Source organism: Bos indicus x Bos taurus, chromosome 16 (assembly GCF_003369695.1).
Source record: "Bos indicus x Bos taurus breed Angus x Brahman F1 hybrid chromosome 16, Bos_hybrid_MaternalHap_v2.0, whole genome shotgun sequence".
Lineage (NCBI taxonomy): Eukaryota > Metazoa > Chordata > Mammalia > Artiodactyla > Bovidae > Bos > Bos indicus x Bos taurus.
The window spans coordinates 767,796-788,985 of NC_040091.1; the positions used below are offsets into that span (position 1 = coordinate 767,796).

General features: G+C 46.2%; 1 protein-coding gene across 1 annotated transcript; it reads right to left on the reverse strand.

Annotated features, from left to right (window-relative positions):
• Positions 1–636: 636 nt before the first annotated feature.
• Positions 637–10,745, reverse strand: CHI3L1 (chitinase 3 like 1). Its single transcript, XM_027564163.1, has 10 exons — positions 10,612–10,745; positions 10,358–10,387; positions 9,255–9,456; positions 8,680–8,736; positions 7,760–7,910; positions 5,697–5,818; positions 2,805–2,928; positions 2,059–2,241; positions 1,443–1,559; positions 637–1,269 (listed from the first exon to the last, which is right to left on the reverse strand). Exons 1-10 carry the CDS (start codon positions 10,658–10,660, stop codon positions 1,129–1,131), a joined length of 1,176 nt encoding a protein of 391 aa, XP_027419964.1. The 5' UTR covers positions 10,661–10,745; the 3' UTR covers positions 637–1,128.
• Between the last annotated feature and the right edge of the window lie 10,445 nt (positions 10,746–21,190).

Consider the following 21,190-nt stretch of genomic DNA (forward strand, 5'->3'; position numbering starts at 1 on the left):
TGATTTCTGCATGGGCTGAGGGCTAAGTGTGTCCTGAGAGGAGAGAGACAGAGGGCTAGGCTACAGCCCTATGACATCTGACCAATTTCAGTCCAGCAATGAAAAGGGCTCTTCTAAGGTGATGAGCAACTGCTCACTGAGAGTGTGAGGGGAGCTTGGAAGGCCAGCTCTCAAGATCTGCAGAGACTCTAGACCAGTGATTGTGGGACAGTGTGTGAGGTAACACTGGTGTCTCCTACCTCTGAGTCCAGGGTCAGGGCTCTCTCTAACCTGGCCCTATATTGGCTCCTACCCCTCCCCAGGGTGAGAAGAGATGAAGGGCTGGGATTAAAGGGTTTCCTTCCTAGTGCCTGCTAGCCCCTGGAAACAGAAAAGGCTTCTTTCAACAAAGAACCATATAGAGAAGTCTGGATGACAATGAATTTAAGATCTAGAAGGCCTCCAGCACTCTTGGGTTAAGCCCACAACCGATGAATCTGGTGATGCTTGCCGCTTTGGGGGATGCCCTGGAGGCAGCAGAGGACAGGGTGGTCTCACTTTCTGCACCTCAGGGCTCCCAAGTCTGAGAGAAAGGATTCCAGAAGAGAGGTGGGAGGTGAGCCCAGTGGGGCCACAGATACTGAAGCAAGCGCCAACAACGGGTGAACCCTGGTGCTTTATTGAGCAGATCCAGAACCAGCAAGGGGAAGTGGGATGGAGATACAGTTATGTTCCCGGGAAAAGGTTTCAAGCCAGGCCTTGCAGACAGTGTAATTAGTGTGGTTGCTGCTTCTTATAAGGCTGTGTGGCAGCAGAGCTTGCCAAAATGGCGTCCTTAGGCATCAGGCCCCAGAGTAAGCAAGGGGAAGAAATCTCCCGGTGTCGGGCTTGGCGCTGCTGAGCATTCTTGTTCGTCAGCAGGTACGTGCTGACCCTGCACTGTGCGCTGTGCTGGCCCCACAGCCCCACCCCGGCCTGCCCCTCAACCAGAGCTGAGCTCAGACTGCGGAGCCGTGGCCCTCACATGGGCCCAAGGAAGGGAGGCTGAGGCTCAGCGGGGCCCCAGCAGGGCAGGAGATCAGGCTTCTGGTCAGTCAGAGCCAAGTGTGAGAGGCGTCTCTGCCCCACTGTGAGCCCAAGGGCAGAAGGCTACACCTCAGCAAGCACATCTTTGATGGCACTTGTGAGAGGAAAGGCCAGGTTCTGCCCACAGAAGGTGCCCCGGAAGTCATCCAAGTCCAGGGCCCACACCATGGCGCCAGCCAGCTGCCTGTTCTTCAGGTACCGTGCCTGGTGGGGAGACCCAAGGCGGGCGTGGCTGGGTTCCCGTGCCAGGGTGCACATGGGGGCATGCTATCTAGATGACACTGGGACCCAAAACACCCCTGTAGCCAAGTCCCACCCTCGGTGCAGGGGGCATCCCTCTCGCTTTTCATCTGGGGGGTGTGGCCTTGTGAATATACCTTGTTTTTGACACTCTCCTGGTCATCATACGCCACCCACTGGTTGCCCTTGGTGGCATAGGGGACCTGCTGGTCACGGAATCTGTGGGTGATGGCTCCGTGGAGGAAGTCACAGATCTGAGCAGAGAACAGGGCAGGGGTGACTGGAGAGCTGTGCTGAGATGTTGCCGGTCACTGGGGGGATGTTACCCCCCAAATCTATTGCAGCCCCTTGCTTCATCCTGCAGGTTGCACCTGCCCCTAGAACCTGCAGATTTCACGCAACTTTACTTAAAATAGATGCAAATATCCTGGGGTTCTGTGGCTGCTCTCCACTGACACTGAGGACTGGCCAAGGCAACTCAGAGCAGCAGAAGTTGGGTCAAAACAAAACAAAACCTACCTCTTGGCCGTTGCTTTTTCCTGGGCTGAAAGGAAGGCCCCAACTTGGTGGCCAGAGGGGATGAAGACGTGATGTGCCTGCCCTCCTCCTCCCTCTTCTCTAGAGTGCTAAGTCTGCTGGAATTTTTTTTAATTTTTTTAATTTTCAAAGGAGTAAAATGAGGATGATTTGGAGGGTCACCTTCCCCAGGGCTGCCGATGCTGTGGGAAATCTTACCTTCTTCCTAGCTCATACCTCATAATAGGCAAGGATCCCTTTCTCCTTGGTGAACTGGCCTGGAATTCCTGGCCCTGAGATGGGGGCTCCCACATCTGTCTTGGAAGAGGCCAGAGTGTAGCTCCTCCCAAAAGTGGGGATACCCATCACCAGCTTATTGGCTGGAGCCCCCAGCCTCAGCATGTAGCTCACAGCGTAGTCCTGGGTGTGGGAAGGGCAGGACAGTTTGAGCAGGTAGTCTAGGAGGGAAAAGGTCGTGCAATTCCCATTGCTGCCTTGAAGGGAGTTCCAGATCTAGATGCACCTGGAATTCCCTTCCTTCCGGGAACTTATAATGTCAGTCTAAAAAACACTGTACAGTTTCCATCTCAAAGAAATCCTCTTAGGTATAGGAGAAGATGCTGTTTCATAGTTGCAGAAATCAGGTGACTGGCTCACATTTCACAGCAAGCAAATGGCAGGGCTAGACCAGACTCTTGGCTTCTCAGCCCCCAGCCCTCTTTTGCCCTCTCCCACCTGCCCTGTGCCTTCACCCTATAGGCCCGTCAGGAGATATCTTGATTCTGTATGTACATATCACCTCCTCAGTTCCCAGAGCCACGGAGGATGCATGAACTTTGCGCCTCGGATTCCTCATCTGTGAAGTGGGCCCCTAACCCCTCCCTTACAGGATTACTAAGCAGTGGAGAGGTTGGTGTGTGAGCTCTGGCAGGCGGCAGGCATTTGTGGCCCCCTCTCAGCCTTCCCTCCTTTGGGACACTCACAGCGTTACTGAATCTGTCAGAACTTGCATCTTCCTGGCCTCGAAACAGGGGGCTGTGATGTCCGACTGTCTGGCGCCAGGCTCCGTGAAAGTCATAGGTCAAAAGGCTGATGAAGTCCAGGTGTCTATAGAAGAGTGGATGCAGGGCAAGGAGAAAAGTTTAAAAGCACACCACCCCAACAGGATGTGAGCAAGAAGAACAGGCAGTCATTAATCCAAAATCTGGTAGAACCCAGTGACCAGACTAGGCTGCTGGACCTAGGCTCCTGCTCAGGGTCCCAAAGGAGCATTCAAAGCAAGAACAGGGCTCTTCCTGTCTGCACCCAGGACACAACTGGGAGCTGCCCTCCAGCACATCTCAATCCCTGCTCTCCAACCACATTCATCTTCGAGAAAGCAGATTAATATCATCAGTAACTAGCCTTGTGGGGAAAGAGCAGGACCAAAGGATGGCCTGAAACTATGATTCCTTGTAATATGGAGTAAGCTTTCTACACACACAGATTAGGGGTCTCCAGGTGGATTGCATGAATATGAGCTTTAGGTGTTTGGGACAAATGATTGAGAGCCACCTCATTCCCACCCTCTAAGTGATCAATGATCACTTGACCACCCTCAGTGATCAAGGCAAAGAAATAGAGAAAAACAATAGAATGGGAAGGACTAAAGATCTCTTGAGGAAAATTAGAGATACCAAGGGAATATTTCATGCAAAGATAGGCACAATAAAGGACAGAAATGGTATGGACCTAATAGAAGCTGAAGATATTAAGAAGAGGCGGCAGGAATACACAGAAGATGTACACAAAAAGATCTCCATGACCCAGATAACCACAATGGTGTGATCACTCACCTAGAGCCAGACATCCTGGAGTGTAAAGTCAAGTGGGCCTTAGGAAACATCACTATGAACAAAGCTAGTGGAGGTGATAGAATTCCAGTTGAGCTATTTCAAATCCTAAAAGATGATGCTGTGAAAGTGCTGCACTCAATATGCCAGCAAATTTGGAAAACTCAACAGTGGCCACAGGATTGGAAAAGGTCAGTTTTCACTCCAGTCCCAAAGAAAGGCAATGCCAAAGAATGTTCAAACTACCACACAACTGCATTCATTCCACACGCTAGTAAAGTAATGCTCAAAATTCTCCAAGCCAGGCTTCAACAGTACATGAACTGTGAACTTTCAGATATTCAAGCTGGATTTAGACAAGGCAGAGGAACCAGAGATCAAATTCCAATATCTGTTGGATCATCGAAAAAGCAAGAGAGTTCCAGAAACACATCTACTTCTGCTTTATTGAGTATGCCAAAGCCTTTGACTGTGTGGATCACAGCAAACTGTGGAAAATTCTTAAAGAGGTGGGAATACCAGCCCAACTTACCTGATTCCTGAGAAATCTATATGCAGGTCAAGAAGCAATAGAACTGGACATGGAACAACAGACTGTTTCCAAATAGGGAAAGGAGTATGTCAGGTTCTATATTGTCACCCTGCTTATTTAACTTATATCCAGAGTACATCATGTGAAATGCTGGGTTGGATGAGGCACAAGCTGGAATCAAGACTGCTGGAAGAAATATCAACAACCTCAGATATGCAGATGACACCACCAGGGAAGAAGAAATAAAGAGCTTCTTGATGAAAATGAAAGAGGAGAGTGAAAAAGCTGGTTTAAAACTCAAAATTCAAAAAACTAAGATCATGGCATCCGGTCCCATCACTTCATGGCAAATAGATGGGGAAACAATGGAAACAGTGAGAGACTTTATATTTGGGGCTACAAAATCACTGCAGATGGTGACTGCAGTCATGAAATTAAAAGATGCTTGCTCCTTGAAAGAAAAGCTATCATCAATCCTAGACAGCATATTAAAAAGCAGAGACGTTACTTTGCCAACAAAGGTCCATCTAGTCAAAGCTATGTTTTTTTCCAGTAGTCATGTATGGATGTGAGAGTTGGACTATAAGGAAAGCTGAGTGCTGAAGCGTTGATGCCTTTGAACTGAGAGTCCCTTGGACTGCAAGGAGTTCCAATCAGTCCATCCTAAAGGAAATCAGTGCTGAATATTCATTGGAAGGACAGTTGCTGCCACTGAAGCTGAAGCTCCAATACTTTGGCCACCTGATGGGAAGAATTAACTCATTTGAAAAGACCCTGATACTGGGAATAATTGAAGGCAGGAGGAAAAGGGGATAACAGAAGATAAGATAGTTGTATGGCATTAGCAACTTGATGGACCTGAGTTTGGTAATGGACAGGGAAGCCTGGCATGCTGCAGTCAATGGGGTTGCAAAAAGTCAGACACGACTGAGTGACTGAACTGATCAATTAAAGCAATTAAAACAATGAATCTACATGTGCCTGAGACCCTAAAGAAGATTCTAGTCAGAGTGAAGAGTCTTTGTCTCTTACTCTTGGGTTTCCTAAGATCCATGTCTTGTTCCACCAAGAAATCAAGCTGCTTGGCTGGAGACTGCTCATCGCCACATGCATAAGGAGGCAAGGCAAGGAGAAGGGACAGGTGAACAAGAAAGGGGAGTCTCTGCAAGACAGAGTCCCTTGAGGACTCTCCAGCAGGCTAGAAATGAAAGGTATTTTTAACTGCTGCTTTGCCCTTCCAGAGACTAGTGACTGGCTCATTTGTATAACTCTCTCTACTTCTTTTCCCACAAACGTACATTCATAGCAATTTTCTCAACTGGTCAGCACAATATCCCAAGTGAAAAGGAAAGATAGGGATTATTATATCCCTTTTGACAGATAGGAAGACTGAGGCACAGAGAAGTGATGTGACTTGCTCAAAGTCACTCATCTCTGGAGAAATTGGGACCAAAAGCCCAGTATTCTGATTGTACACAGATTGCTAAGGCAGAGTAGATCAGGAGACTCACCGGGATATCTGGGCGATGTCATAGCCTCTGTCAATAGCAATCTTCCCTGCAGGCACTGCTGCGCTGAGCAGGAGCTGCTCTGTGCCTGCTTGGACTTCCCTTACAAACTCAGCCTTCATTTCCTGGTTGGGAGAGAGGCAGGTGAGTGACAGCAAGCCTTGTGGAGAAAGATCTTTGAGGATGTCATTGGCCTTCCCTGTCTGCTGTAATCTCCAACCAGACCGGAGCTTAGTGGGAATGATAAAGTGGTCCCATCTGCAGGCTCACCCATCCTTTTCCTAAAAACAGTTCGGGCCGATCTCATCCCTACACCCCGTGTGTACTCATCAATATTCCATTTTTCTTTGTCCTGCAGGGACCATGAGAATAAAGAGTGATCCCGCTTAGTCCACAGATAGAGCTGGAAGACATTTGCCTGTCGGTCTCTGCTTTGTTTAAGGTAGTAAATGAGAACACAAAGTTAAAGTGATTCATATTGATTGTTGTTCAGTCTGTTGTTCTACGCTGTTTAGTCACCAGGCTGTGTCTGACTGTTTGCGACCCCATGGACTGTCGCACACCAGGCTTGTCCGTCCCTCACCATCTCTTGGAGTTTGCCCAAGTTCATGTCCATTGAATCAATGATGCCATCCATCTATCTCATCCTCTGTCACCCCCTTCTCCTCTGCCTTCAGTCTTTCCCAGCATAGGGTCTTTTCCATTGAGTCGGCTCTTTACATCAGGTGGCCAAAGTATTGGAGCTTCAGCTTCAGTGTCAGTACTTCTAATGAATATTTAGGATCAATTTCCTTTAGAATTGACTGATTTGATATCCTTGCAGTGCAAGGGACTCTCAAGAGTCTTCTCCAACACAACAGTTTGAACCATCAATTCTTCAGTGCTCTGCCCTCTTTCTGGTCCAACTCTCACATTCATACATGACTACTGGAAAGACCATAGCCTTAATTATATGGACCGTTGTCGGCAATGTGATGTCTTTGCTTTTTAATACACTGTCTAGGTTTGTCATAGCTTTCCTTCCAAGAAGCAACCATCTTCTAATCTCACGGCTGCAGTCACCATCCACAGTGATTTTAGAGCTCAGGAAGAGGAAATCTGTCACTGCTTCCACCTTTCCCCTTTTGTTTGCCATGAAGTGATGGGACTGGATGCCATGATCTTCTTCTTTTTAATATTGAGTTTTAAGCCAGCTTTTTCACTCTCCTCTTTCACCATCATCGAGAGGCTCTTTGGTTCCTCTTTGCTTACTGCCATTAGAGTGGTATCATCTGCGTATCTGAGGTTGTTGATATTTCTCCCAGAAATCTTGATTCCAGTTTGTAATTCAGCCAGCCCAGCATTTTGCATGATGTGTTCTGCATATAAGTGAAATAAACAGGGTGACAATATACAGCCTTGTCATACTCCTTTCTCGATTTTGTACCAGTCAGTTGTTGAGATTCTAACTGTTGCTTATTGACCCACATAGTTTCTCAAGAGACAGGTAAGATGGTCTGGTATTCCCATCTATTTAAGAGTTTTCCACAGTTTGTTATGATTCACACAGTGGAAGGCTTTATTGTAGTCAATGAAAAAGAAGTAGATGTTTTTCTGGAATTCCCTTGCTTTCTCTATGATCCAGCAAATGTTACTGATACTGTGAACAGTTTGTTTGATTGCTCTGCCCCTAGGGTAACTAGAGATGCTTGGGCTGCCCCCAGATGGAGTTGAGTATCCCTGATTTAGTGCATGCTCGGGAGTGCGCAGTGTCAGTTTGAGAATGAATAGAGGACAATGATGCTCGACTAAGTGGCAGTGAGGAGTAGGCGCCCTGGTTAGTGAACGCTGCCTCTTAGAACCCCAGCCCACCTCCCCTGTTTTCAGCGGATGTCTTCCCTGCTGTGTCAGACCTCAGGACACAGGCCTGTTTGTCTTACCTTTGGTCCAGATCTCAGGACTCTGCAGCAAGGAGGCTTTAGTCTCCTTTTGCCTGCCTCGGGAGAACATGCCCAAAGATAGCTTCTGCCCTCCTTACTCCTTGGTGCTCCCCACCTCCCTGCCCCTTTCCCCGACCCGACCAGCACCTTGACCAGAGTGGTGAGATGCCGCTTGTCTCTCCACCCGGGGTAGAGCCATGCTAGGTCCAGTCCATCAAAGCCATGGGTCCGCAGAAATGGTGGCACCGACTTGATGAAAGTCCTGCGACTCTGGGTCTTGGAAGCTATCTTGGAAAATCTAGAACCAAAATCACCACAGTAGAGTGCTCAGCACCAAAATGCTGGGTGCCTTGGCCCCTTGGAGTGGTCTCTGGGGCATGTGCAGCTGGGAGCCTGAACTCACACAGCTATAGGAGGGCATGGTTTGGACAGGACCCACTTCTAATCATCTTATTAATAGAAAGAACATGTGCATTATAATCAGATATCCCTGGCTCTATCACCTAGTAGCCAAGCCATTTTGAGCAGATTATAACCTGAGCCTTAGTTTCCTCATCTGTAAAACAGGCATAAATGTAATATCTCACAGTGCTATTATGAGGATTACATGTGATAGTGGTTGGACAGGATGCCTGACACATAGCAACCACTCAATAAATGAGAGCTGTTATAGCCATTACTTTAACTCTTTTTAAAGCTGCTCCAACTCTACCCACTCCAGGAAGTCCTCCCAGGGTCTCCACTCCCAAATTCCCATTCATTCCATCTTGCTCCTTCCAACCCTTAGGACAGTATCCCCTCAAATTTCTTTGTTTTCATGTCTGAGAAGTAGTAAAAAGAGCATTGGCAAGCAATCAGAACATTGACTGCCATCTTGCTGTGTGTCTCTTGGCAAGTTCCTTCCCCTTTCTGGTCTCTGGTTTCATGATTGCACGTGATGCAAACTCCTGACAACCATTCACGTCCCTGTGCCTGACCATTCTGGGGTCCCTGTGACCTTCATCCCATGGGTGTAGAGAAACCTATGCTTCCTCTTATCCCATCATCCTCTGGGGGATGCATCCTACCTTTGAGAACCGAAGTTCCATCCTCCAACAGATAGGAGGGTCTTCAGGTTGGGGTTCCTGTGGGGCACAGAGAGGCAGGAAGGCTGGGGTTGAGTGAAGTTGCCATGATATGGGGTGGCCCCATGTTTAGGAAGCTGTAGTAGGCTTCTAGCTTTGGGTAGAGGCTGAATCAGGCCTCCAAGGCCCTTCCAACCTTGAAATTCACTATTCTAAGGTTTTCTAAGTATTTGTGGCATGTATTCTGAGATGTGTTGCCCATTTTTGTTCCCTCCAGTGGGAAGCCACGATATGGCAAAATAGAACCATGAACATTTTCTCTGTGGAGAGGCACCCACAGGGGACAGAGAGAGTTCCTTCTCCCAGGGGAGTTCATCTATGCCTTTTTCTGCAGGCTTCTTCTATACCCTGACCTCTGCCCTCATCACTTCCTCCCATTTGAGCCAAGGCCCTCCAATTCTCTACCCAGAAGTGAGTCCCGGAGACCTTGCCCATCCCCTTGAGCAGGCGCACTCTACCCTGAAACCAGCCCTCCTGACCTCCATCTTTCTCCTGCCCTGGCTAGTCAGTGGCCCAACCTGTTCTTGAGTGTGTTCAGTGTGTCATAGAGCGTCACGTCATTCCACTCCCAGGTGTCGATCTCATTGTTGCTTATGTTGGCAAAGCTGTAGATGACATGGGTGCACAGGAAGGGGTCGATGGCGTCTGGGAAGCAGCTCCCATCACCCTCCCGGTACTGGGACCAGCTGGTGTAGTAGCAGATCAGCTTGTATGCAGCACCTGAGGAGAAGGCTAGGGTGAGCCCTGGGCCAAGGTTGAGCCAGGGACCCTCTGGCTGGGGCCCTGAGCTGAGCACCAGTGGGGTTTTGGGGAGGGGTGGGATGGATGGGTAGAATTGTGAGCATAGTTAAAATTCTCAGTGAAAGCAGCTGGCTCAAGGGAGTTCTCTGTCTGGTGAAAATAAAACCTATTTTGAAAATGCTTAGGAAAGATCAAAGTATATAAATATACTGCAGACTAAGAACAGAACACTGCATGGAGTGAGGAGGCTTTAATGAATAAAGATGAGATGGGACTTGGTACAAGTAAGTAAGGTTCCCTGGAGGCCTTGAAGGAAAGGAGTGGCCTAGCTCCAAACAGCCAGTGTTAGAAGACCTTTGCCTTTCAGGAGTCCTTGATCTGAGAGGCTCTGGCCTGTCTCTTCTCTGCCTTCATGGGGAAGGTACCCCTGACTCGTAACCCACCCAGAATGGCAGTCTCCGGCCCCTCAGTCCATCCCCCTAGCTGAGACACAATAACCCAGTGGACTGGAAAGTTCCCGCTCTCTTCTTTTTCTAATTTCTGCTGCTGCAGAGCAGGCCTCTTCTGCCCTCTTGATTGGAGTGGGCATCACTCATGCACACTGTTCCTGGGCTCCTATTAGTGGTTCCCACTAGGCTATTGGTTGAAGCCTTCATTGAACCTGAGCCTTTGAAAGTTTTTAATTTTGAAAAATATTAAATATACAGAAAAGTAGAGAGTAGTATAATAAACATCTATATACTCATCACCTTGGTTTAACAAATGCTAATGTTTCTGAGCCATTTGCATCACAGAAGAAACTGGGGAAAAGTGCCAAGTTCCCTTCCATATAGCCCTCACCACACCCCCACCTTCCATGAGTTAAAAGAAGGTTACTTACAGCTCTGGAGCAGCACCAGGACCACAAAACCTGAAGGGAAATCCAGGATGAGACCCCCTGCAAGCACCTCTGGTCCTCCCTCCTGCTCCCTGCACCTGCCCCGCCACCACCATGGAATCCAGGGCCTCCTCACACCAGGCACCTCCTCTCTCCCCCCTGGCTCTGCACCACCCCTTCTCCCACCCACTGCCTCTCCCCACAGCAGGTAGGAGGCCAGTCTCTGCAAGCAGTAGCTCTGCGGCCAACCCAGAGACCTGTCTGAGCCGCCCTCAGCCCCATCCTGGCTGCAGCAGAGGAGGGCATGGCGCGGCCTCTTCCTGTGCCTTCAGGTTCCTGCTCCCCAGCTGCCTGAGCAGGACGCTTCCTGGGCCTCCAGCTTCCTCTTATACGTACCCTTCTCCACTCCCCTGCACCGCAATCCTCCCTTTACTGGAAACCGAGCTGTGTGTCAGTGAAGGAACTGGCAGACTGTGAAGTGGCGGGGGAGGAGCACTGTGGGCCACGAGAGGCGGATTGGGAAACCCTGGAGAGTCTTGAAAACTTGGGCCAAGTCTTCCTGAGGCATCTGCCAGTAGAACAGCCATTAGAGGGATGATCTGGGGGTTCCTGGGCCCAGTGACTCAGCCTCCCACTCACTTTTCTCCAAAAGTCAGCAGTTCCCCTGCTTTTCTGGCAACCCCTACCTTTGCCTCTCCAGCCCTCTGTCCAGGCCTTTGGCCAGGCTGAAACTGGGCACAATTGAATTCTGCAACCCGCAGCACCTCCAAACAAGGCTGTTATTTCTTCTCTCCCTGACCCCGGCATCACCCTGCCTGACCTCCTCTCCTCCTCTCCAAGCCTGCTTCCCATAGCAGCCTGAAGGTCAAGGTGAGGGCCAGAGAGCCTTTCAGCGACTGACATGCTGATTGTTTAACAAGAAAAGCTAGAGAGGAGTAGGAAGTGCTGAGTGGCACTCTGAGACCTGCTGCTGCTTTCCCTCCTTTTGAAATGCCAGTTACAATGAATGAGAAAGAATTTGGCAAGTCTGAGGCTTCGCTGAAGTACCAAGAAGTAAAAATGCAGACTACTCAGTTTCCCCCAGGAGCAGATAATCTCAGAAGATCAATAACCCCCATTCCCTCAGCTCCTCTCTTTTGAAACCCAAGTGTAATGATACCACCCCTTTCTAGATCCCTCGGTGATTTTTTTTTTTTTTTTTTGGTCACTCTTCAGATAAGAACAAAACTTCTTAACAAGGCTCTGCATGATTTGTCTTATTTGTGGATACACTTTGATCCAAAGATCCTAGACAACTCCATTCTTTGTAGGCTACAAATGAATTAATAGGCAGGGAGTGAAAAATTCAGAACTCCAGTTGCTGGAAGAGGTCAGAGGGCTTCTCAATAGATACCTTTACTTTGACACTAACATTCGGTACTAATCTGATGTTAGCCACACTGGTTTCACAGCCCTCTCTTGGTGAGGTCTATCTCTCTGTGCACTTCTCTTCCTTCCTCTCCCTGTAGAACTGAAACAACTCTTCACTGAAAGAAACGATCAGAGAGCAGTTTGTCCAGAGTCATACTCATGAACACTAAAGGGTCATTGCTTCACCCTCTTAAGGTGAATAGCCTTCTTTTGTACCCTAGATAATTGACAGAAATGATAGTTCATAATAACCTTTCTTTGTTTGGGGCACTGGGAAATAGACTTCTTCTAAGTCTAATAGAAATATTACAGTGGTAGGTATGTAAAAATTTTCATAACAGGGTGCAGGATGTTAAGAAAACACCTACTTTCACTCTCCTCCTTTGTTAAAAATTATTTCATAGGCTTAGATTGGCCCAAGCTTTATCCTGTGCTCCCCTAAACCCAGTTCATCGGTTCCACATGTCGTGCATGAATGTGGCCAGAAGAGGCCAAGACATTGCCTGGGGCTGCCCCAGCATGACTGGCCGAGGGTCCCAGAGCACCTCCCAACCTCATCTCATGTCCTGCCCGCTTCAGCCCCTGTAACCCATCCATTCATTCCATCTTTCTTTTTTTACTTTATGTCCGCGCCACGTGGCATGTGGGCTCTTAGTTCCCTGACCAGGGTTGGAAACCAATGGAAGCACAGAATTTTCATTGCTGGACCACCAGGGAAGTCCCAATGCCCTCCTTCTTGAACTTTCTTATATTTGCTCTGCTCTCATCCACCACACAGCTTTTGCATATGCCGTCTACTTGCATGTCAGTAACGATGAAGGGCCTGAGATTTTCTACTACTTGCAAGCTAATGAGATAGACAGCCAGTCTTATGGATTCCGGCAGAAGACACAGAACCTTAGGGCAGAGACAAAGGACTTTTCATGTCACAACAAGCAGCATGAACTCCATGTTTGCATCATTTCTTGTGATGAGGCAGCTATTTGAGTTGCTGCCTAAGCATTTTACAGTATGACAACTCTACTCACACCCAGAATCTGGCAATTTAGATAAGAACCTGAGTTTAGGATTCCAGCCACAAGGTCCTGCTTTGCATTTCCCTGGGCACCTTTTAAAATAAAATTTTAAAGTTGAGCCCTCGAAAAGTAAGTGGTGCTCCTCAACCACCTTGTAAGTAAAAGGTGCTTGCTCTCTGTCTCCTGCCGGCTTGTGACCTAGGACAGAGCACTGCTCCTTGCACTGGCCCCAGCTCCTTGCACGCCTCCCTCCTCTGTTTCTGGAGTCTGTAAGTAATCCTGTCACTTCACTTTCTTTGTGTATTGAAACCGTACCTTCAATCAAAACAGCCCCAGGGTTTTCATTTCCCCAAAGTCGTAGCTGATAGTGAAGGAGCCTCCTGCCCACCCTGTGTGCATGGCTCATGCCTCCTCGGTCTGCAGGTCATAATCTGCATATTCTCAACTTAACACACTTACGCATCCTTCAGACTGCAGCTCAGCAAGCACCTTCAGAAAAGGCAGATTCCCCTGTGAGGGAAGATCCCTACTGGGGCTGTCAGAGTACTTTGTACCTCTCCTCCTAGCGCATGACTCTGTTATAATCTTACATCTTGTGTGTGAGTGCGGATGTCATTGATGTCTGCCTCCCTCACTAGTCTATAAACTCAGTAAAGGCAAAGACGCGGTCCTGTTCTACTCACGTTTGTGTTCATCCCTAGTGCCTGCCACATAGTAGATGCTTAGGGAAGTATTTATTAAGTGACTGAATAAATTAAAAAATGATCTCAGGATGGTACAAAACTTCAAACTCTTCTGCTTTGAGTTTGGAACCGAAGGTGCTAGAAATTTCATCTTTTCAATAGTTATGTCACCTTGTGAATAACCAACTCGGGAGGTACAATGAAAACCCAAAGAAAGCACCCTGACAATTTTTCCCTGATCCAGTCATTCTAATCGTCTGCTCTTATCCTTCATTTACTCGTGCAACCAATGCTAATTGAGCACTTACAGTTGCCCTGTACTGTGGGAGGCGGTGGAGGCAGAAAACAGTGAAATCAGAGAGTCAGCGCCTGTCCTCATGAAGCACGTGGTCTGCAAAGAAGATGGACATTAAACAGCGGCTCATATAAATCAGTTATTTATTACAACTGTGAAAAGTTCAACAAAGTACTTCTGAGGGTTAGGAGAGTTTACAAATGCTGTGGGTGGTCAGGGAAGTCTTCCTTGGGAAATGATGTTTCAGTTGGAAGGGGAAGAACAGGTGCTAACCTGGCAAAAACATATGAGGCAGGAGAAACAGAAAAAGCCCGTGATGGGAAGAGGCTGCCATGTTCCAGGATCTGCATGGATTTAAGAGGTTGAAGCACGAAGTAGGGTAAGGGAGGCACCTTGGTGGCCCAGACAGTAAAAAATCTGCCTGCAATGCAGAACTGGGTTTGATCCCTGGGACAGAAACACCCCATGGAGAAGGGAGTGGCTAACATAACAACTCCAGTATTTTTGCTCAGAGAATTCCAGGGACAGAGAAGCCTGGCAGGCTACAGTCCATGGGGTCACAAAGAGTAGGACACTACTGAACGCCTTTCGCTTTCTTTCTTTCACTTTGAAGAGCAAAGTAGGGCAAGGGAGGCACAGATAAGGCTGGATCAGGAGGCTGTGGGCAGACAGAACCATGTCAGAGGACAACTTTCTGGATCCCAGGGATAGCCTCTCAGGCATAACTGTTTTGAGGATCCTTTCCTTTTGCATGGAGCGTCAGAACAAATGAAGGTGATGTTAACATCCTACCAAGTATTTGAGGGGAAGTTCTTTATTCACAGGCAGGTCTCTTCCTCAAATTCATTTCCAAATCCTCGGCTCCAGCATGGTATTAGTGCCAGCACATAGTAAATGCTATCAAAGACTCAGACACAGAAACATCTGGACAAGTAAACAATTGCAAAAGTAACTTAAGAAAGAAAGCTTTGTTGAATACAAATTGCAACAAGTATTTAAAAAGTGAAAAAAGATGACTAAGGCTACTATGTTCATAGTAGAAATCAGCAGCTTTCTTAAGTGTCCATCATATTCAGTTTATCTTCACTTGTTAGCATGGTAAAAATCAAGGAGAAAATAGCTTTTGTCCAAAGTCCATATTTATGAGAAATAGTCAGAATTTACTATTTTGGAGTCTGAAACCAGTCAGGATAGCCTGTTGTTTTTGATTTATATCCATATAATGAACTTCTGTCTGGAGGCTTGTGAAACTCCTAGGCTGGGAATTACTTTTATGTGTCAGAGAAATTTTACCATCCTTATTAGTATTTTTTTCTCTTAAATTCCCATATTTGTTAATATGTCTGCCAGTAAATGAAATTTTTGAATTTCACAAACCATAAAGCTGTCCCAGAAAACTTTTCCTGAGAAGACTTCATGTCATCCTTACATGTAAAATATAATCTTTGTTCCTTTAAAAAGGGCTTATCACACCTAATTAAGTGGAATTTTTGGCATAGTCAATATTCAATTATATTCTGGTAGGAAAAATGGATAGATTCTTACTGAGCCTATATAAATAATCTACATGATCTGTAAAGGTAAATAAGCTATATCAGTTTGGTTACATTGCCTCAAACTTATAAAATACGGAATTTGGCCATGAAAAGTATAGGAAATCAGTAAAGGCACTTTCCATACTATTTAACCTGTGTTATCATTGTTCTGTAGACAAGCCCCATCAATACAGATCATTATAATTTACAACATTGTTCTTTTTAAATTGTGCTAATGATATATCAGCTTATAATCCATTTTAAGATAAGTCAGGTATTATTTTTTTTCCTTTTGAAATCTGAAAGTTCAGTTGGGACAAAATGACATTCAAAATGTGATTCGGTAGGCTCTAAAGTATAAAAATAAACACTAGATTTAAAATAAAACTGAAGACAAAGAATTTAAAATATAGGCTATCTGTAATATTTTTTGCATTGATTATATGTTGGAATGTTAATATTATGGATTACATAGGGTTAAATAAAGTATATTATTTAAAAGTTAAGTATATTCTAAGTTGAGGGTAATAAATAGATTAAAAAGAAGGGTTTTACCCTTATGCCAATTAATATAAATGTTAATAATATGAGATCAGTCCATTTAGTCTATTTAACTGTAGGTAATTCATTTTAATTTTATTGATCTGGGGTTAGGTAGTCTATTTCTGGAGAAGGAAGTGGCAACCCACTCCTGTTTTCTTGCCTGGAGAATCCCATGGACCCCTGATGGGCTACAGTCCATAGGATTGCAAAGAGTTGGTTGCTGCTGAGTGACTTAGCCACAGCAGCAGTCTATTTCTACAAAGTTTTATACTTTTAGGTGAGTTGCATACCTTGTATGTAACCACTGAATTCTGCTGTTGTGGGAAGTGAGCCATAGATAACAGTGACTCAACGAGCATGTTGTTGTTCAGTCACTAAGTCCTATCTGACTCTTTTGCAACCCCATGGAGTGTAGCCTGCCAAGCTGCTCTGTCCATGGGATTTTTCCAGGTAAGAATAATGATGTTGGTTGCCATCTCCTTCTCCAAGGGATCTTCTCTACCCATGGATGGAACCTGCATCTCTTGTAACTCCTGCATGGTAGGGGGATTTTTTTTTAACAGTGACCTACCAGGAAAACCCCTCAATGAGCGTGACTATGTTCCAAAAAAGCGTTATTTACAAAAACAAACAGCTAGTTGGATTTCTCCTGAGGGCCATAATTTGCTGACCCTTATTCAAATCTAGACCAAAGTCACTCTAGAAAGTCTGACTTGGTGACTTGGCTCAGCCTGATAGGCCTATGGTAAGGATGTCCATTTATTTAGGGAGATCAATGCAAAGAAATAGAGGAAAACAACAGAATGGGAAAGACTGGAGATCTCTTCAAGAAAATTAGAGATACCAAGGGAACATTTCATGCAAAGATGGGCTCGAAAAAGGACAGAAATGGTATGGACCTAACAGAAGCAGAAGATATTAACAAGAGGTGGCAAGAATACACAGAAGAACTGTACAAAAAAGATCTTCATGACCCAGATAATCACGATAGCGTGATCACTGATCTAGAGCCAGACATCCTGGAATGTGAAGTCAAGTGGGCCTTAGAAAGCATCACTACGAACAAAGCTAGTGGAGGTGATGGAATTCCAGTTGAGCTATTTCAAATCCCGAAAGATGATGCTGTGAAAGTGCTGCACTCAATATGCCAGCAAATTTGGAAAACCCAGCATTGGCCACAGGACTGGAAAAGGTCAGTTTTCATTCCAATCCCAAAGAAAGGCAATGCCAAAGAATGCTCAAACGACCGTACAATTGCACTCATCTCACAGGCTAGTAAAGTAATGCTTAAAATTCTCCAAGCCAGGCCTCAGCAATACGTGAACCGTAAACTTCCGGATGTTCAAGCTGGTTTTAGAAAAGGCAGAGGAACCAGAGATCAAATTGCCAACATCTGCTGGATCATGGAAAAAGCAAGAGAATTCCAGAAAAACATCTATTTCTGCTTTATTGACTATGCCAAAGCCTTTGACTGTGTGGATCACAATAAACTGTGGAAAATTCTGAAAGAGATGGGAATACCAGACCACCTGACCTGCTTCTTGAGAAACCTATACATAGGTCAGGAAGCAACAGTTAGAACTGGACATGGAACAACAGACTGGTTCCAAATAAGAAAAGGAGTACGTCCTTTTCCTATTTGGTGTGTATAAAAAGGTGTGTATTGTCACCCTACTTATTTAACTTATATGCAGAGTACATCGTGAGAAACGCTGGGCTGGAAGAAGCACAAGCTGGAATCAAGATTGCCCGGAAAAATATCAATAACCTCAGATATGCAGATGACACCACCCTTATGGCAGAAAGTGAAGAGGAACTAAAAAGCCTCTTGATGAAAGTGAAAGAGGAGAGTGAAAAAGTTGGCTTAAAGCTCAACATTCAGAAAACGAAGATCATGGCATCTGGTCCCATCATTTCATAGAAGTGACACTGTTTCAGTGTCAGACTTTATTTTTCTGGGCTCCAAAATCACTGCAGATGGTGATTGCAGCTATGAAATTAAAAATGCTTACTCCTTGGAAGGAGAGTTATGACCAACCTAGACAGCATATTGAAAAGCAGAGACATTACTTTGCCAACAAAGGTCCGTTTAGTCAAGGCTATGGCTTTTCCAGTGGTCATGTATGGATGTGAGAGTTGGACTGTGAAGAAAGCTGAGCACCGAAGAATTGATGCTTTTGAACTGTGGTGTTGGAGAAGACTCTTGAGAGTCCCTTGGACTGCAAGGAGATCCAACCAGTCTGTTCTAAAGGAGATCAGCCCTGGTGTTCTTTGGAAGGACTGATGCTAAAGCTGAAACTCCAGTACTTTGGCCACCTCATGCGAAGAGTTGACTCATTGGAAAAGACGCTGATGCTGGGAGGGATTGGGGGCAGGAGGGGAAGGGGACAACAGAGGATGAGATGGCTGGATGGCATCACTGACTCAATGGACGTGAGTTTGAGTGAACTCTGGGAGTTGGTGATGGACAGGGAGGCCTGGCGTGCCGCGATTCATGGGGTCACAAAGAGTCGGACACGACTGAATGACTGAACTGAACTGAACTGTACCTGTGAGTGTATGTCCTATGGGGTTCAAGTCAAGAGTACCAACCAGATTCAGGGTTTTGTTTTGTTTTATTGACGTTCCTTTGTTAGTTATTTCTTTCAGAAGACTGAATTTCTGATTTTTCAGCTTATAGCAGGGGCCTTTAGTAGACACAAGGAAAACTAATTTGTAATTATGATTAATAGACTATCATCTGCAATAATAAGATTACATGGTTCTGGTTAATCAAAAGATGGGGTAGGATTGTAGAGCCTTTTTCATCCAAGTACAATATTCAATCCATTTGTGTGAGAGAGTGAATGCAGAGCTACATGGATCTCTTATACCATAGCCAGGAGATGGTTCCTTTAAGGGCTTTCAACACTAAAACAGGCAACTAGAAACATCTATCAGAGATCAGTCACTCAGTCATGTCCAACTCTTTGCGACCCCATGAATTGCAGCACGCCAGGCCTCCCTGTCCATCACCAACTCCCGGAGTTCACTCAGATTCACGTCCATCGAGTCAGTGATGCCATCCAGCCATCTCATCCTCTGTCGTCCCCTTCTCCTCCTGCCCCCAATACCTCCCAGCATCAGATAGATCCTCCATTCTTAGAATCTTAAGCCAGGCACTTTGGACTAAGATAACAAAATCTCTTTTGGAGCCTGGGAAATAGATGAAGTTTGAAAAGAATAGCTTATACACTAAGACATTGCAGTAAACAGAATATGGGTTCCCCAAAGATACCCACGTCCTGATTCTTGAACCTGGGAATACAGCACCTTACACACAAAAAGAGCTTTGAAGATGTGTCTAAATCAAGAATTGTGCAATGGGGAGATTACTCTGGATTATCTGGGTGGGCCTGATGTAATCATAATAATCCTTCAAACACAGAAAAGGGGATGTGATGATGGAAGCAGAGGTTGGAGTGATCAGCTCTGAAGATGGAGGAAGGGGCCACAGACCCAGGAATGCCGTGGCTTGTTGACAGTAAAAAGGCAAGAAAATGGATTCTACCCCAAAGCCTCTAGAAGGAGTACAGTCCTGCTGATGCCTTGATTCTAGCACCACAGAATTTACCTCTAGAACTGTAAGAGAATAAATATGCTACTAAAGTTTGTGGTAATTTGTTACAGAAGCAGTAGGAAACTAACACAGAGGTTGTTTTCTCCAACTAGCAACAAGGAAATAGAATAGGTGAATTCCCAGGTCATTCCTCCGCTGTGACAAAGCCTGCCCTAGAGCCCAGACTTCAGTTTTGTTCCAACAGGCACAGCATAAAGCAGACCTGAGCTCAGGGACTATGAGGCCATGCCTGAAAGTGAGGGTTCTCCTGCAAAGCCTTGGGAGGTAAAACCTGCGCAGTGTGAAATGAATGCCCCTGGAATGTTGAAGGGGCCATTGCAGCTCCCTTAATAAAAGCAAACTTCAAGCAGGACTGCCTGAGTTGGCGCTGGAGGAATTCCAGAAGGGCAACTGGACTACGTGATCCCACCTTGAGAGGCTATCAGCAAAGTGGCCTTGGGACACTGGTTGTCCCTCAATGAATACTCTAGCCCAGGAGGTGGCACGCCTTCCCTCTGCAGAGTTGGGTCTGAGCCACTGGATTCAACTAAGACGTTAGGGGCGGCTCCGGGGTGTCAAAGGGAAGTGAGCACTAAGCGATGGATTCCACAGGAAGCAGACCTTCCAGCTATGGTCTCCTGCTGATGCTGTAGGAAGGGTGCCATCTCACAACCACTTTTCAGGGATGCACCCCTGTTCCTGAGCTGGGGTTAAGAGAACCATGCCCAAAAGACTGGAGATCCTTTATTGTCTGCCTAAGACCAGTCTTAGGAGCTCTGATTTCCAATAAAGATTTGCCCTTTCCCCACTAAAGTGCAAACCTGAGTCCCTAGAAGAAAAAGTCCCCACACTTTCTTCCTCTCCTCAGGGAGACCGAACTCCTGACCTATAGACGTGACCTGGCTCACAACCCAGCCTGCAGGAATGTAACAGTCATCCAATGCCATATCATGTGTAGACTGGTCAAAGCACTAAAGTGTTCACTAGAGCCTAGGATTCTGTCATACCATTTATCCATTCTGAGGGAAATGGGGGCACTTTTATGGGTTCCAAATACTTGACACTTATTATGCCAGTCACGGCTTTGGCAGTTCCTGGAATGGAGGTATTGTTCTTATCCTTATTTCGCAAATGAGCAAACTGAGACATGAAGAGGATAAGTAATTTCCCCAAAGTCATGCAGATTTTAATGTGGCAGAACAAGGGTTTGGACCAGACTGTGGCCTTTCAACTACTGAGAGTGGGGGTGGTTTAAGAAAGCCTGCTGTCTTGGGAGAAGAGCAGGAAAAGGTTAGAATGACCGCATGGTAAGAAGGCTCATGGTACATAGTCAAACACTAGAACAGATCGGTGGAAATCAGGGCTGTCCTAGATAACTGGTGGGGTCTTGCCAAGAGAGGCAGTCAGGAGCTAACTATAGAGCACGACCACGTCTCCGGGAACTGCATCGGGCTCTGGACTCAGCCACTTCTCCCTGTTGGTGATTTTCCATTCTCCCCACTGTTTCCCTGCAGTGACTAGCTTTTAAACCTGAAACTGAAGGTGACGGCCAGGAAGCAGATAGCAAAGGAGTCTTTGTCCAATTTTGCAGCTAATTTTGGAGGAGAAAGAAATCCTACAATATGGTGCTTGTGTGGGCAGGTTTGAGAAACTGTAAAAATGTGGGGGAGAGTGCTGAATCCCTGGTGGTATGGAAGGAGGAAGAAAAGAACTCACAGGATATGGGACCCAGGGCTGCACCTACCATCCTTTCAGG

What these genes read in the sequence shown, in the direction of transcription:
- CHI3L1 (XM_027564163.1), bottom strand. Translation starts at nt 10,660, where the DNA reads ATGCCCTCCTCTGCTGCAGCCAGGATGGGGCTGAGGGCGGCTCAGACA. An exon ending in ATCTCACCACTCTGGTCAAG is followed by an intron (nt 5,819 to 7,759) that starts GTGCTGGTCGGG and finishes TCTCCCAACCAG; the next exon opens with GAAATGAAGGCTGAGTTTGT. An exon ending in GGATCCTTGCCTATTATGAG is followed by an intron (nt 1,560 to 2,058) that starts GTATGAGCTAGG and finishes TTCTCTGCTCAG; the next exon opens with ATCTGTGACTTCCTCCACGG.